Raw genomic sequence first — 16902 nt, 5'->3', positions numbered from 1 at the left:
ACTATAGTAAGGCAAAAAAATGTCAAAAAACATCATAGTATAGTAAGGCATAAAAATGTCAAAAAACATTATATTATAGTAAGGCATAAAAATGTCAAAAAAATGCCATAGTATAGTTAGGCATGAAAACACCATAGTATAGTAAGGTGTAAAAATGTCAAAAAACATCATAGTATAGTAAGGCATAAAAATGTCAAAAAATGCCATAGTATAGTAAGGCATAAAGATGTCATAGTATGATAAGGCATAAAAAGGTCAAAAAACATCATAGTATAGTAAGGCATAAAAATGTCAAAAAATGCCATAGTATAGTAAGGCATAAAGATGTCATAGTATGATAAGGCATAAAAAGGTCAAAAAACATCATAGTATAGTAAGGCATAAAAATGTCAAAAAATGCCATAGTATAGTAAGGCATAAAGATGTCATAGTATGATAAGGCATAAAAAGGTCAAAAAACATCATAGTATAGTAAGGCATAAAAATGTCAAAAAATGCCATAGTATAGTAAGGCATAAAGATGTCATAGTATGATAAGGCATAAAAAGGTCAAAAAACATCATAGTATAGTAAGGCATAAAAATGTCAAAAAATGCCATAGTATAGTAAGGCATAAAGATGTCATAGTATGATAAGGCATAAAAAGGTCAAAAAACATCATAGTATAGTAAGGCATAAAAATGTCAAAAAATGCCATAGTATAGTAAGGCATAAAGATGTCATAGTATGATAAGGCATAAAAAGGTCAAAAAACATCATAGTATAGTAAGGCATAAAAATGTCAAAAAATGCCATAGTATAGTAAGGCATAAAGATGTCATAGTATGATAAGGCATAAAAAGGTCAAAAAACATCATAGTATAGTAAGGCATAAAAATGTCAAAAAATGCCATAGTATAGTAAGGCATAAAGATGTCATAGTATGATAAGGCATAAAAAGGTCAAAAAACATCATAGTATAGTAAGGCATAAAAATGTCAAAAAATGCCATAGTATAGTAAGGCATAAAGATGTCATAGTATGATAAGGCATAAAAAGGTCAAAAAACATCATAGTATAGTAAGGCATAAAAATGTCAAAAAATGCCATAGTATAGTAAGGCATAAAGATGTCATAGTATGATAAGGCATAAAAAGGTCAAAAAACATCATAGTATAGTAAGGCATAAAAATGTCAAAAAATGCCATAGTATAGTAAGGCATAAAGATGTCATAGTATGATAAGGCATAAAAAGGTCAAAAAACATCATAGTATAGTAAGGCATAAAAATGTCAAAAAATGCCATAGTATAGTAAGGCATAAAGATGTCATAGTATGATAAGGCATAAAAAGGTCAAAAAACATCATAGTATAGTAAGGCATAAAAATGTCAAAAAATGCCATAGTATAGTAAGGCATAAAGATGTCATAGTATGATAAGGCATAAAAAGGTCAAAAAACATCATAGTATAGTAAGGCATAAAAATGTCAAAAAATGCCATAGTATAGTAAGGCATAAAGATGTCATAGTATGATAAGGCATAAAAAGGTCAAAAAACATCATAGTATAGTAAGGCATAAAAATGTCAAAAAATGCCATAGTATAGTAAGGCATAAAGATGTCATAGTATGATAAGGCATAAAAAGGTCAAAAAACATCATAGTATAGTAAGGCATAAAAATGTCAAAAAATGCCATAGTATAGTAAGGCATAAAGATGTCATAGTATGATAAGGCATAAAAAGGTCAAAAAACATCATAGTATAGTAAGGCATAAAAATGTCAAAAAATGCCATAGTATAGTAAGGCATAAAGATGTCATAGTATGATAAGGCATAAAAAGGTCAAAAAACATCATAGTATAGTAAGGCATAAAAATGTCAAAAAATGCCATAGTATAGTAAGGCATAAAGATGTCATAGTATGATAAGGCATAAAAAGGTCAAAAAACATCATAGTATAGTAAGGCATAAAAATGTCAAAAAATGCCATAGTATAGTAAGGCATAAAGATGTCATAGTATGATAAGGCATAAAAAGGTCAAAAAACATCATAGTATAGTAAGGCATAAAAATGTCAAAAAATGCCATAGTATAGTAAGGCATAAAGATGTCATAGTATGATAAGGCATAAAAAGGTCAAAAAACATCATAGTATAGTAAGGCATAAAAATGTCAAAAAATGCCATAGTATAGTAAGGCATAAAGATGTCATAGTATGATAAGGCATAAAAAGGTCAAAAAACATCATAGTATAGTAAGGCATAAAAATGTCAAAAAATGCCATAGTATAGTAAGGCATAAAGATGTCATAGTATGATAAGGCATAAAAAGGTCAAAAAACATCATAGTATAGTAAGGCATAAAAATGTCAAAAAATGCCATAGTATAGTAAGGCATAAAGATGTCATAGTATGATAAGGCATAAAAAGGTCAAAAAACATCATAGTATAGTAAGGCATAAAAATGTCAAAAAATGCCATAGTATAGTAAGGCATAAAGATGTCATAGTATGATAAGGCATAAAAAGGTCAAAAAACATCATAGTATAGTAAGGCATAAAAATGTCAAAAAATGCCATAGTATAGTAAGGCATAAAGATGTCATAGTATGATAAGGCATAAAAAGGTCAAAAAACATCATAGTATAGTAAGGCATAAAAATGTCAAAAAATGCCATAGTATAGTAAGGCATAAAGATGTCATAGTATGATAAGGCATAAAAAGGTCAAAAAACATCATAGTATAGTAAGGCATAAAAATGTCAAAAAATGCCATAGTATAGTAAGGCATAAAGATGTCATAGTATGATAAGGCATAAAAAGGTCAAAAAACATCATAGTATAGTAAGGCATAAAAATGTCAAAAAATGCCATAGTATAGTAAGGCATAAAGATGTCATAGTATGATAAGGCATAAAAAGGTCAAAAAACATCATAGTATAGTAAGGCATAAAAATGTCAAAAAATGCCATAGTATAGTAAGGCATAAAGATGTCATAGTATGATAAGGCATAAAAAGGTCAAAAAACATCATAGTATAGTAAGGCATAAAAATGTCAAAAAATGCCATAGTATAGTAAGGCATAAAGATGTCATAGTATGATAAGGCATAAAAAGGTCAAAAAACATCATAGTATAGTAAGGCATAAAAATGTCAAAAAATGCCATAGTATAGTAAGGCATAAAGATGTCATAGTATGATAAGGCATAAAAAGGTCAAAAAACATCATAGTATAGTAAGGCATAAAAATGTCAAAAAATGCCATAGTATAGTAAGGCATAAAGATGTCATAGTATGATAAGGCATAAAAAGGTCAAAAAACATCATAGTATAGTAAGGCATAAAAATGTCAAAAAATGCCATAGTATAGTAAGGCATAAAGATGTCATAGTATGATAAGGCATAAAAAGGTCAAAAAACATCATAGTATAGTAAGGCATGAAAATGTCAAAAAATATCATAGTATAGTAAGGCATAAAAATGTCAAAAAATGCCATAGTATAGTAAGGCATAAAAACGTCATAGTATAGTAAGGCACAAAAATATCAAAAAACATCATAATATAGTAAGGCATGAAAACATCAAAAAAACATCATAGTATAGTAAGGCATAAAAATTTCAAAAAATGCCATAATATAGTAAGGCATAAAAATGTCATAGTACAGTAAGGCATAAAAATGTTAAAAAAAACATCATAGTATAGTAAGGCATGAAAACATCATAGTATAGTAAGGTGTAAAAATGTCAAAAAACATCATAGTTTAGTAAGGCATAAAAACATCAAAAAACATCATAGAATAGTAAGGCATAAAAATGTCAAAAAACAAAATAGTATAGTAAGGCATAAAAATGTCATAGTATAGTAAGGCATAAAAATGTCAAAAAACATCATAGTATAGTAAGGCACAAAAGTGTGAAAAAATGCCATAGTATAATAAGGCATGAAAACGTCATAGTAGAGGAAGGCATAAAAATGTCAAAAAACATCATAGTATAGTAAGGCATAAAAATGTCAAAAAATGCCATAGTATAGTAAGGCATAAAAATGTCATAGTATAGTAAGGCATAAATATGTCAAAAAACATCATAGTATAGTAAGGCATAAAAATGTCAAAAAATGCCATAGTATAGTAAGGCATAAAAATGTCATAGTATAGTAAGGCATAAATATGTCAAAAAACATCATAGTATAGTAAGGCATAAAAATGTCAAAAAATGCCATAGTATAGTAAGGCATAAAAATGTCATAGTATAGTAAGGCATAAATATGTCAAAAAACATCATAGTATAGTAAGGCATAAAAATGTCAAAAAATGCCATAGTATAGTAAGGCATAAAAATGTCATAGTATAGTAAGGCATAAATATGTCAAAAAACATCATAGTATAGTAAGGCATAAAAATGTCAAAAAATGCCATAGTATAGTAAGGCATAAAAATGTCATAGTATAGTAAGGCATAAATATGTCAAAAAACATCATAGTATAGTAAGGCATAAAAATGTCAAAAAATGCCATAGTATAGTAAGGCATAAAAATGTCATAGTATAGTAAGGCATAAATATGTCAAAAAACATCATAGTATAGTAAGGCATAAAAATGTCAAAAAATGCCATAGTATAGTAAGGCATAAAAATGTCATAGTATAGTAAGGCATAAATATGTCAAAAAACATCATAGTATAGTAAGGCATAAAAATGTCAAAAAATGCCATAGTATAGTAAGGCATAAAAATGTCATAGTATAGTAAGGCATAAATATGTCAAAAAACATCATAGTATAGTAAGGCATAAAAATGTCAAAAAATGCCATAGTATAGTAAGGCATAAAAATGTCATAGTATAGTAAGGCATAAATATGTCAAAAAACATCATAGTATAGTAAGGCATAAAAATGTCAAAAAATGCCATAGTATAGTAAGGCATAAAAATGTCATAGTATAGTAAGGCATAAATATGTCAAAAAACATCATAGTATAGTAAGGCATAAAAATGTCAAAAAATGCCATAGTATAGTAAGGCATAAAAATGTCATAGTATAGTAAGGCATAAATATGTCAAAAAACATCATAGTATAGTAAGGCATAAAAATGTCAAAAAATGCCATAGTATAGTAAGGCATAAAAATGTCATAGTATAGTAAGGCATAAATATGTCAAAAAACATCATAGTATAGTAAGGCATAAAAATGTCAAAAAATGCCATAGTATAGTAAGGCATAAAAATGTCATAGTATAGTAAGGCATAAATATGTCAAAAAACATCATAGTATAGTAAGGCATAAAAATGTCAAAAAATGCCATAGTATAGTAAGGCATAAAAATGTCATAGTATAGTAAGGCATAAATATGTCAAAAAACATCATAGTATAGTAAGGCATAAAAATGTCAAAAAATGCCATAGTATAGTAAGGCATAAAAATGTCATAGTATAGTAAGGCATAAATATGTCAAAAAACATCATAGTATAGTAAGGCATAAAAATGTCAAAAAATGCCATAGTATAGTAAGGCATAAAAATGTCATAGTATAGTAAGGCATAAATATGTCAAAAAACATCATAGTATAGTAAGGCATAAAAATGTCAAAAAATGCCATAGTATAGTAAGGCATAAAAATGTCATAGTATAGTAAGGCATAAATATGTCAAAAAACATCATAGTATAGTAAGGCATAAAAATGTCAAAAAATGCCATAGTATAGTAAGGCATAAAAATGTCATAGTATAGTAAGGCATAAATATGTCAAAAAACATCATAGTATAGTAAGGCATAAAAATGTCAAAAAATGCCATAGTATAGTAAGGCATAAAAATGTCATAGTATAGTAAGGCATAAATATGTCAAAAAACATCATAGTATAGTAAGGCATAAAAATGTCAAAAAAACATCATAATATAGTAAGGCATGAGAACATCAAAAAAAACATCATGGTATAGTAAGGCATAAAAATGTCAAAAAATGCCATAGTATAGTAAGCCATGAAAACATCATAGTATAGTAAGGCACAAAAATATCAAAAAACATCATAATCTAGTAAGGCATGAAAACTTCAAAAAAACATCATAGTATAGTAAGGCATAAAAATGCCATAGTATAGTAAGGCATGAAAACGTCATAATATAGTAAGACATAAAAATATCAAAAAATGCCATAGTATAGTAACGCATGAAAACATCATAGTATAGTAAGGCATAAAAATGTCAAAAAATGCCACAGTATAATAAGGCATAAAAATGTCATAGTATAGTAAGGCACCAAAGTGTGAAAAAACGGCATAGTATAGTAAGGCATAAAAAATTTCAATAAACATCATAGTATACTAAGGCATGAAAATGTCAAAAAACGCCACAGTATAATAAGGCATAAAAATATCATAGTATTGTAAGGCATAAAAGTGTGAAAAAACACCATAGTATAATAAGGCATAAAAATGTCAAAAAACGCCACAGTATAGTCAGGCATAAAAACATTCAAGTATTGTAAGGCATAAAAATGTCAAAAAACGCCACAGTATAATAAAGTATAAAAACATCATAGTATTGTAAGGCATAAAAGTGTGAAAAAACGCCACGGTATAATAAGGCATAAAAATGCCATAGTATAGTACGGCACAAAAGTGTGAAAAAACACCATAATAAGGCATAAAAATGTCAACAAACGTCATAGTTTAGTAAGGTATAAAAATGTCATTAAACGTCATAGTATAATAAGTCATAAAAATGTCAATAAACATCATAGTATAGTAAGGCATGAAAATGTCAAAAAAACATCATAATATATTAAGGCATTAAAATATAAAAAAATGCCATAGTATAATAAGGCATGAAAACATCATAGTATAGTGAAGCGAAAAAATGTCAAAAAACATCATAGTATAGTAAGGCATAAAAATGTCAAAAAACGCCACAGTATAATAAGGCATAAAAACATCATAGTATTGTAAGGCAAAAAAAGGTCAAAAAACGCCATAGAATAATAAGGTATAAAAATGTCAAAAACATCATAGTGTAGTAAGGCACAAAAGTATGAAAAAATGTCACAGTATACTAAGGCATAAAAATGTCAAAAAACTCCATAAAGTATAAAAATGTCAAAAATGTCACAGTATAGTAAGGCATAAAAACGTCATAGTAGAGTAAGAAATAAAAATGTCAAAAACGTCATAGTATAGTAAGGCACAAAAGTGTGAAAAAAAGCCATAGTATAATAAGGCATAAAAACATCATAGTATAGTAAGACATAAAAATTTCAAAAAACGTCATAGTATAGTAAGGCATAAAAATGTCATAGTATAGTAAGGCATAAAAACATCAAAAACGTTATAGTATAGTAAGGCATGAAAATGTCTCTAAAAATCCACACAAGCACAACATGCAAAAGTCACAATACCACAATGTAAAACTATTCTGTTATAAATAAAGGTTTAACCAAAGTAAAAGTACATTAGTAGTATTGGGCACAAAAATATACTTAAAGTAACAAAGTTAAACAAAAAACAGAACTCTCCATTTCAACATATTTTGGATTTGATTATTAGTCTATCATTATTGGTGCTTTGAAATCTGAGAAGCACGAACACTGCAGCTGGTAAGGGTGGCATTAGACTAAACAAACTTCATTATATATTGCCAGTATTGCCAGGTAGCTTCATTTATAAATTAGGCTATGATTTATTACGTGTATTAGTAATTTAAATCTGTAAAGTAACTACAAACTTGACGATGAATGACATGGGAATGACATGGGACTTGTGCAGTGGCTGCCACTGCCTCTATAACAAGAACACCCCAATCTGGTAAATGTGCTTCAAAAGTTGTGCACCATGAAGATGACAGAACAGACATATCCAGCCCGATCACTAATGATTTCTGTTCTGCTCTTGCTTTGGACGCTTGCTGTGTGCAGAGGCCTATGAAGAGGAAGGTATGTTGATTTGAATTCTTCTCTGTTCTTCTGATTGGACCTGTTGTCTGTTTCCCTGTTGGTTAGGGGAGTGTTTCACCTGTGTATAATTCAAACTTTGTGCATCTGTTTGTATCACTGCTCTGCCTTGAGAGAGAAGCAGAATGTACCCGTTCGCTTTAGTCTCTGCGTCAACCAATGGAGGTGCCGTGGAGGAACACGGTGAAGGATTCACAAATGCTAAGTCATGGTTGCGGGCCCCACTGCTCATCTCTGCTTCTTCTCTTTTTTGCATGAATGTGTCCTGCCAGTGGACGAGGGAGATCAAGATGGTAGTTTGTATTTCCTGCTGAGTCGTTGTTGCTTTGCCTGCATTTTCGTCCTTGTCTGTTCTTGTTTTTGTTTTTTTTTAATGTGAGGGTCTCATAGAAATACATAAAAAGCTAATCACAAACTTCCCAATCCCAGTTGTGTTTTTACCACAAAAAACAATTAACAGTATTACAGAGTCAAAGTCTTATAATGTGCCTCATTGTGAAAGTGTGCGCTGATGTATGTTCGAAAAATCAAACTAAAAATAGTTCATGTGGTGATTTATGACACAGCGTACTGATCCTGATTAGCACTTTAAATGTCTCTGATTATATTGGTTTGATTTACACACTAATGTACAACAAATTAACATAAGTAAGGTAGAACAGTGGCCTCATTCCTGTGTATTAACCTTTACTTCTAAGAAAATGCACAGTAATAAATCAAGTTATTGATGTTTTAAGTTCATACCTCTGGAGGAGCGTTGATTTTCAACCAGTATTACTGTGTATTAACAGAACTCGAAACAGAGGCTAACACATAATAATCAAACCATTGATTTTGGAAGGTATTGTTAAGACACTCACACTACAAAGATCAATTGGAGGTGTGAAACAACTTACAGCCCTCAGATGTAACTCAGCTTGTCCACGTGGATTGATGAATTTTCCCCCTCATTAACCGGCAGCTCTTTACACTTCTTCCTCTCCATGTTTGCGTATCTAACTGTTTGATATCTCTCTTCTCTCCCTGTTGCCGTTTTGATGCTGAAAACCCAGAGGAGAAGCCAAAGTTCAAGTGAGTATATTGTCTATAAGCTTTGGATGAAACATCATGTTTTTTCATGTAAGTTACTCGCCAGTACAATTTGCATATTATGTCTTTCTACAGACCCTCTGCTCCGAAGATCCCTGATGGCGAGAAGGTGGACTTTGACGTAAGCTGACATGTTTTTGTCGACTGGGGAAGTTAACTCAATCGCTCTTCTCCAAACCAAATACTTAAAGTACATGACATGCTATGTGACAGTAGGCCACATGACTGACATGTTATTAAGGGTTCTTCTACACAAAAACTTCCTGCTGAAACCTACTCATTCACCGGCCCTTGAGAGAGTTAGTAACCCTCACAGACCAGGTTTTTCCACTCAGCTTGGGTTTGGACCCAGCAGTCTCTGTGGTACATTCAGTAGATACAAGCCAACTACCTCATGGCTTGTCCGACTTCTTCTCACAGGACATCCAGAAGAAACGTCAAAACAAAGATCTGATTGAGCTGCAGTCGCTGATCGATGCTCACTTCGAGTGCAGGAAGAAAGAGGAGGAGGAACTCATCGCTCTCAAAGAACGAATTGTGAGATCTTACCCAAATAAAACAACTAGAACACCAGCTTCATTTCTGCATGTGGCAGAAATCATTGCATCCTGTCTTTCGATTTGCGTTTTCAGGAGAAGCGTCGAGCTGAGCGAGCTGAGCAGCAGAGGATTCGCGCTGAGAAAGATAAGGAGCGGCAGGCCAGGCGGGAGGTACGCAGCTTCTGCTTCTCTTGAACTGTCACAGTGTTTTTGTGCGGTGCCGTTCTTCTTTCAGTAGTAAAGAACCTTTTAAAATAGATTAATTGATTTCAAACAGAAGTCATTTGCAATAGGAGCCTCTGACTGTGGAGAACAGAAAGGACATGTAAGAGTAATTTAACACCAGGCTGAAAAGCTATGTCACACTGACCTCTACTGTGCTGAAGGTTCACATCTGTTGCACATCTGACCTTGCAGGGATGTTAGAGTTTAAATTACTCCTCACTTTTCATGGACATTAATGACAAGAGGAGAAAATAACACCAACACGGGCGTTTGAATTGTGATATTTTGAAATTCATTTTACAGGCTGAGCGGATCAGAAAGGAGGAGGCCGACGCCCAGAGGAAGGCTGACGATGAAGCCAAGAAGAAGATAGCGCTGACTAACATGGGATCAGGCTTCAGCAGCCATCTGCAGAGGGTGCGTTTCATTTCTTTTCTCCTCTTCTTTGTTGTTGTTGTGTGTTCAGATTTTTTTGCTTCATACAATGCTTCATACAAAGCACGGTGCAGACATGGAGTTTTAACTGGTTGGACTTTTCTAGATTGACCAGAGGAGAGGCAAGAAGCAGACTGAAAGAGAAAAGAAGAAGAAGGTCCTTGCAGAGAGATGCAAACCCCTGAGCGTCGACGACCTCAGCGACGACAACCTGAGGTAAAAATCCAGAAGACATCTCACTCTCTGCAGCAAAACACCACAGAGAGCATTTGTTATTGTGTTAACAGTTTAAATGTACAATGAGCAAAGTTTTTATGATGGGTAACATTAGTCACTTCATTAGTTTGTTCATTGATTCTTTGGTTCCTGGTTTGTGTTTATCAGGGCAAAGGCGAAGGAGCTGTGGGAGTGGCTGCACAACCTGGAGGCAATTAAATACGACCACTGCGAGAAGCTCAAGAGACAGAGATACGAGGTCAGTAACAGAGATGAGGACATTTTGTACATTTGATTTAGGTGATTACTACGCAGCTTAGTGAGCTTTCCTTTCTGGTGGGAGGTATTAAACAGCCCAAAATGTCCCAGCATCAGTAACAGCCAACAAGGCAGTTTCAGGCAGGAGATTTGGGTGTGAAATAGTTAGTATTAAATGCTGACTGTTGTTTTGAGGTGCACATTGCACATGTTGTAGCTTTAAAGTGAGAATCTCCAGGTCCTGAATGTGTGCAGGTGAGATCTACCTGCCTGCTTCAGTCAGAGCTGTCTGTCTTTCAGGTCATCTCCCTCAGAAACCGCATCGACGAGCTGCAGAAACAGTAAGTGTCTGTTCATGAGCATCAACCACAACATTTGCAGATAACATCAGAAAACAGCTGCATCTTAGTTTACAGGCTAAAATCACACAATCTATCTGAGTGTGATGTTGGACACTGAAGCCTTTATATACAGTATATAAGCATTATATTGTATTGTAAGCAGATTTACGTGTTTATTAATGTATTTGTAACTTTATTACATTATTTTTATTTTAAAAATGTTATTAATTATTATCTGTAATTTGTGGTTTGTATTTATATGACCGCCCACTGACGGATCCTGCAGGTCTGAAGGGAAATCCGTCCTTTAATGTCTTCATTGGCTCAAAAGTGATCAAATATCACTTTGTTTTTCCCTTCACCGTTCACGGAATTATTCAGCATTAATACAGTTTACCTGTTGATGTGTCGATACTCTGGTACGTTGGGATGTTTAAAAGGTGACTCTGCAGCTCTGACTCTGTTTTTGCGCTCTGCGCCTTGCAGCAGCAAGAAGGGAGCCGCCTCGCGCCGCAGAAAGTGAGCGGCTCCTCGGAGACGGTCAGGCCGGACAGGAGGCACGTTCCTCCGGCTACGGCAGCGGCTCACACCCCGGTGACACGCACAGCTCCGGAACAACGGCAACAATTGGACGTCTTACCGCCTGTGTCTGCTTGAGTGAAATGTTTTTTTTCTGGATGAATTTAGCTCAAATAAAGAAATTTTAAAAAATGTCGTAGAAGTGTTTGTGTTAAAAAAAAAAAAGAAAAAGAAAAAGATGTGTCTGATCTGATTATCTAACTGGCTTCCTGTCAAACTAGAGGTTCATGCAGTAACACAACCCAACACAAAAAACAGAACTGTCAGAATATACATGATTATATTTTTTTTATCTGCATCTTAAGGGAAGAATTATGAAAAAAATCCCTGTTTGGTTCAGTCTCATCAACCTCTCATCAACAGGTAGTTCTTTTTCAGATTAAAAGCTCTAATAAACCCACCACATGGCAAACAGACAAAGTTAGCACTAGTCAGTGAACATAGTGGAGCATCCAGCAGCTAAAGAGTCACAGGTATTTCCCTCAGGAGTTAATTGAGACCAAATCAGAGCTGATAGGAGAGAATATTGGACTTGCATTGACCTGGTGAGCAGACCCACGACTCTGAATGAAAGAAAATGTTACTGTGTAACTTGCTCTGGATGAGTAAATAAGCAACTGTTTGTTCAGCATGGCAACTTAAAAGTTGATGGCATGTCAATGTTGTGCTTAAAGACTGTTCTCACTGCCCCCAAGTGGCCAAGATACATGTTAATAAGGACATTTCAGTTTCTATAGACTTATACTACAGGCTGTATAAAAGATGCATGTGTGTTAGAGATTGAAAGCCACAGAGACATTATACTGAGGAGAGGAAGTCAGAATATAAATATTTCTTTATTAAAACGTCATTCACTCATAAATAATATATAGAAATATATGACACAACAATCCCACAATGTGTATGTGTGTGTGTGTGTGTGTGTGTGTGTGTGTGTGTGTTTGTGTGTGTGTGTGTGTGTGTGTGTGTGTGTGTGTGTGTATTACGAACAAGCAAATCTTATTTACAGATGTACAAAATGGTCCTTGGTCATTATGTCTGCAGCAAAAACATCCTGCTCCTTTTAGTTCTTTTCACATATGAGACTTATCCGACAGGCAGCGGCCTGCAGGTCGTCCAGGAGGCTGAACACTGAAGCACCGGTCTGAAGAAACTGGAGTCCTCACCCAAACAAAACTGTCACCAATTCAGAGGGATACTATAGAAATACCTCCGCTCCAGTTGTAGAAGGAATATTTTAGTGTTTCTTCACGAGGCCTCCTGCACGTTCCTCCGTAAAAATGGAGGGAATAAGTTTGTCTGTGGAATTTGAGTCCTCGGCTCCGTCAGCTTCAGAGCGGCTCGTACAAACTGTTGGGTTCAGCAGAGGGACTAGAGACAGCAGGGCTGTTGTGAGGTGATCCGGGGCCCCGGGGGACCACGCTGTCTCCTGCGGGGGCCACGGCCGGGTCCGTGCTGATCCGCTCTACGATGCTGGACAAACAGTCCAAACTGGAAATGAGGGACCGTTTAGTGCTGCTGGAATCTGTAGGAAGAGAAACAGGAAGCATTAGTTTTTCCTGGAAGTGTTGAGTTTTTCATCTCTTATGGGAAAGTCGGTCGTATTAAATAACATTAAATAACAGGCAGGTCACAGTAAAGGTCATATTGAAGTACAGACTAGTCTTATTATAGGACAAATCTGTCACCAGTCATTTTAAAGAAAAATAAAGCCATGAACCAGTTACATTAAAAAAACATATTTAAGCAGGAAACTTAAAGACTTTTTACAGATTGATCATATTAAAAGATAAACTCGTCACATTAATGAAGAAACAAGTCATATTTAAAAAGATTAAGGTCATTTCAGAGGAGACATTAGTCATATTAAAGAAGCAGACAGATTTACAAGCTGTTGGAAATGAGTCACATTGAATCAGAAAATGAAACTGGTGATATGAAAAGAGAAACAAAAGACACACATCAGATCAGATCAGACTGAAGAGCTCAATATTAAACTGACCGTCTGCCGTCGGGCTGCAGTCACTGTTTTCACTTCTGGCCGAACACGGAGAGAGGAAATCCATCTGGAAGCACAAATCAGTCAATCAGTCAATCATCAATGATCCATTAGCAGACACAACGAGCTGAGACAGTGTTTGTTTAATTAGGCTTTTTAAACAGTAAATTAGAGTAAATAATTGTCTTTATGGCTGTGACTTTAACATCCAGTCCTTTCAGTCTGTGAAAAGATTTCATCTGTGTTTTTAAAACACATTAATGTTACTCTTTATTTTACATTTTAGCATCTTATTATCAAAATTTAAAACAATGTGAGACACGTTTGAAGCCGCACAGACTTTTAAGCATTGATCTTCTCAAATCTAATGCAAATTTTGAAATTACGTAGAAAAAAAATTGTACACAAAATAAAACACCTGCCCAAATAAACTAATAAATATATGTTGAGCTATGCACCTAAAACAAATCTGATTGTGCATTTACTTCCAGATTCTTTCCAACTGTAACAAATCTATAGAAAATCTATTTTATGTTTTGTTTTAAGTATTTAAAAGTTTCAAATGTGCATTTTCCATTCATCAAAATTAATCACTGTGGCCAGAAATAAATGCCCCGGAGACATTCTTTACATTTCATGAGGCAGCACATGAAGTGTTCAGCTGTTCTTGGACTCACCATGCCATCAGAGCAGTTGGAGCAGGGGCTGGAGGCGTCCGAGTCCCCGCCGTAGTGTTCCAGTGGAGGGTAGAAGGCGTCCTCCCGGCCGGCCCTCAGCAGCGTCTGCAGGGACTCGATGTAGCTGATAGCGTTGCGCAGGATCTCCACTTTGGGCAGCCGCTGGTTTGGATTGGAGGCCGTGCAGCGTTTCAGGGTCTCAAAGGCGTCGTTGACTTTACTAAGCCGACGTCTTTCTCTCATGGTTGCCGCTTTTCTTCTGTCTGCATGTGTTGTCTTCCTCTTGCAGGCCTTGCAGGCCCACAGCAGGCAGTGCCCGGCCTGGTGGAGGCCCCCAGGAGCCCTCACATGCTCATCCTTGGGGACGTGTTGGTGTTGACGGTGATGTTGGTGGTCCTCTGGCTTCAGCAGGCCGGCGTGTAACAGCCGAGCGTCCAGGTCATCAAAAAAGTTCATGTCACTGGTGCTGAAGCAGGGGTCATCGTAGAGGTCATCGGCTGAGGAGAGAGGGAAGGGAAGGTCGGACAGATCCATCGGCCTCTGCAGAGGATTCACTGAGTGACACTAAAGGGTGAAGAGGAGAAAAAGTTTCACCAAAAGTCTCTCTGATGACTGAAGATGGAAAGAGAAAGTCTCCACAAAATGTTCTGTATCCGTTGAACTAAAAAGAGAATGAAGTTATAAAAAGAGAGCGGAAAAGAAAGGATGCTCTCTCTTAACACTCTCCTGTCAAAGTCAGCTGACCTGATTAAAAAACGTAGAAACAGACTACAGAGAAGTGACAGTGTTTTTAAAGGGCCAGTCTGTGTAACTTCAGCTCCCTTGGCTTTGGTTTCTCTTTATAAAGGAGTCAGTGTGGAGGTGGGGCTGTGGTGTAAGTGACCAATGGGCTGAGAGGTGTGGAGAATGTGTGTGTGTGTGAGTGTGTGTGTGTGTGTGTGTAGGGGTGTGTGTGTGTGTGTGTGTGTGTGTGTGTGTGTGTGTGTGTAGGGGTGTGTAGGGTGTGGTGGGGTCACTGAGGTGAAACTCAGTAACAAAAAGGAAGTAATAAAAAGGCAATCAAGTCCTTCTTAAGAAATCATTCCGTCTGCAATTGAGTCTGACTGTCTTCTTACTTATAAATAAACCGATTCTAACACAAATATATAAACATCATTTAACTTTTCCTAACTTTTTCCTAAACTAAGAAATAAAATCTAGGATTGAGATTTGGGGAACTCTGTTTGAACCTAAACTGGCTTATTACAGTGTTACAGAATTGTGGATATCAAAGGTTAAAAAGATCATACAACTCAATCCAATACAACTTTTTCAAGGAAACATTTTGCTGTGAAGTTTTTAGTTATAATTTCATTCTTTAAGCACCAACCGAAGGACTTAAAAAGCTGCATGTTTTTTGTCACCTGCAGATTACACATGATAAAAACATTAATGCAGACACACACACATGGGCCCAGAGCGTGTGGAGACACGGTTATATTTCATAGGAAAAATCAGTCCTGAAACAAGTTGTTAGAGACTGAACTTCTGTACAACCGGCTCTCAGCTGCAGCAGCAGCTTGTGATGTACTTGACCAATGTTTTCCATCAACACTAATAATAATTGTCATTAATAATAACAGGATAGAACAGTGCTCAAGTATCAAAAATAAAGGCATGTTCATATTATCAATGTGAGATAAATATGATCGATAAATATGATATATGATATGATATAGGATACGATAGATAAAAATTATCTTTGTCTTTAAAATCCTACTGAAATAATATTTATTAATTTATTATTTTATTTATCTATTTATTTATATTAGCATTTTTACAGTTTTTTATTGCAGACATTTTTAACCAATCCTGTTAATTATTCTCACAAGTGTAAAAGTAAAATCCCTCTGACACTGAAGTGCCTCAGTGTGCCGTCCTGCTGAGGAGGTCATGGTGTCACATCATGTCAAGTTGTCAGGTCCCCGATCTAAAGTGGACCTGGTTTAGGGTTTTAGGGTCATCACTGGACAACAGTTTAAGACAATTTGTCCAAACAGGTGAAATGATGTCAACTCACAGACGGACTGATTGTCATTTGTTTTAAGGTTTGTTTGAAGTGGACATCTGTTTTTTTTTTTTTGTTGTTGTTGTTGATGTCGTCTCGGTTTCTTTCAAATGAACCTCTGAAATCAGAGTTTTATTATATGTAAATACTGTAGATAACGTGTGTCTTTTACACAGCCTGTTTGCATCTATTAGCACAAATATAAATGACAACTTGGGAGATTTCTTTACACTTAGTTTGGAAACAGTCTGACCAAACTCCTAATTTAAATTTAACTAAACTAACTTGACCATAAGTAACTTCAATCCTAAACCCTAAAGGACGGACACAAAATTTATCTGATGGTAATTTTATTGTAATTTGGTGAAGATTTTAATTATTTTGCATCATTTGCATCAACCATTACTTTTTTATATCTTAGAAGTTTGTGTTGTTTTAAATCCAGAGAAGATGTTTGGTTTTGTCAGTCTATACGATGGTTCATAAATTCTGATTCTCATTTAAGATTGAACAGGACCTTTTCTTTCTTTTTTCTTTTTTGACATCTTTTGTGTTTATTTGTTGTCCTGTGATTTTTC

General features: G+C 34.8%; 2 protein-coding genes across 2 annotated transcripts in view; one reads left to right on the top strand and one right to left on the bottom strand.

Moving 5' to 3' along the window:
• Positions 1–11727, top strand: part of LOC111223922 (troponin T, fast skeletal muscle isoforms-like) — a 42661-nt gene extending 30934 nt beyond the window's left edge. The window contains exons 6-15 of the mRNA XM_022748231.1: positions 7884–7901; positions 8972–8990; positions 9084–9129; positions 9429–9545; positions 9641–9718; positions 10076–10189; positions 10314–10423; positions 10592–10682; positions 10982–11022; positions 11509–11727. Of these exons, the coding sequence (XP_022603952.1) occupies positions 7884–7901; positions 8972–8990; positions 9084–9129; positions 9429–9545; positions 9641–9718; positions 10076–10189; positions 10314–10423; positions 10592–10682; positions 10982–11022; positions 11509–11545 (671 nt within the window). The 3' untranslated portion in view covers positions 11546–11727. The remainder of the gene's footprint in view (positions 1–7883; positions 7902–8971; positions 8991–9083; positions 9130–9428; positions 9546–9640; positions 9719–10075; positions 10190–10313; positions 10424–10591; positions 10683–10981; positions 11023–11508) is intronic.
• Positions 11728–12932: 1205 nt separating this feature from the next.
• LOC111224162 (myoblast determination protein 1 homolog) lies at positions 12933–14811 on the bottom strand. The gene is made up of 3 exons (XM_022748574.1): positions 14278–14811; positions 13604–13667; positions 12933–13126 (listed from the first exon to the last, which is right to left on the bottom strand). The coding sequence occupies exons 1-3, from the start codon at positions 14809–14811 to the stop codon at positions 12933–12935; spliced, it is 792 nt and encodes a 263-aa protein (XP_022604295.1).
• Between the last annotated feature and the right edge of the window lie 2091 nt (positions 14812–16902).

The sequence above is a fragment of the Seriola dumerili genome, unplaced genomic scaffold (genome assembly GCF_002260705.1).
Source record: "Seriola dumerili isolate Sdu_G_001 unplaced genomic scaffold, Sdu_1.0 BDQW01000011.1, whole genome shotgun sequence".
NCBI classification, from domain to species: domain Eukaryota; kingdom Metazoa; phylum Chordata; class Actinopteri; order Carangiformes; family Carangidae; genus Seriola; species Seriola dumerili.
Note: the sequence above shows the minus strand (reverse complement) of the source record. Positions and strands in the feature narration are given on the sequence as shown.

Bases quoted from the DNA above. Each gene is read 5' to 3' on its own strand.
- LOC111224162 (XM_022748574.1), bottom strand. From the start codon at position 14,811: ATGGATCTGTCCGACCTTCCCTTCCCTCTCTCCTCAGCCGATGACCTC. The intron at 13,668-14,277 runs GTGAGTCCAAGA...TTGTGCTTCCAG, and splicing joins CCAACTGCTCTGATGGCATG to ATGGATTTCCTCTCTCCGTG. The intron at 13,127-13,603 runs GTCAGTTTAATA...CTCTTCCTACAG, and splicing joins CTGCAGCCCGACGGCAGACG to ATTCCAGCAGCACTAAACGG.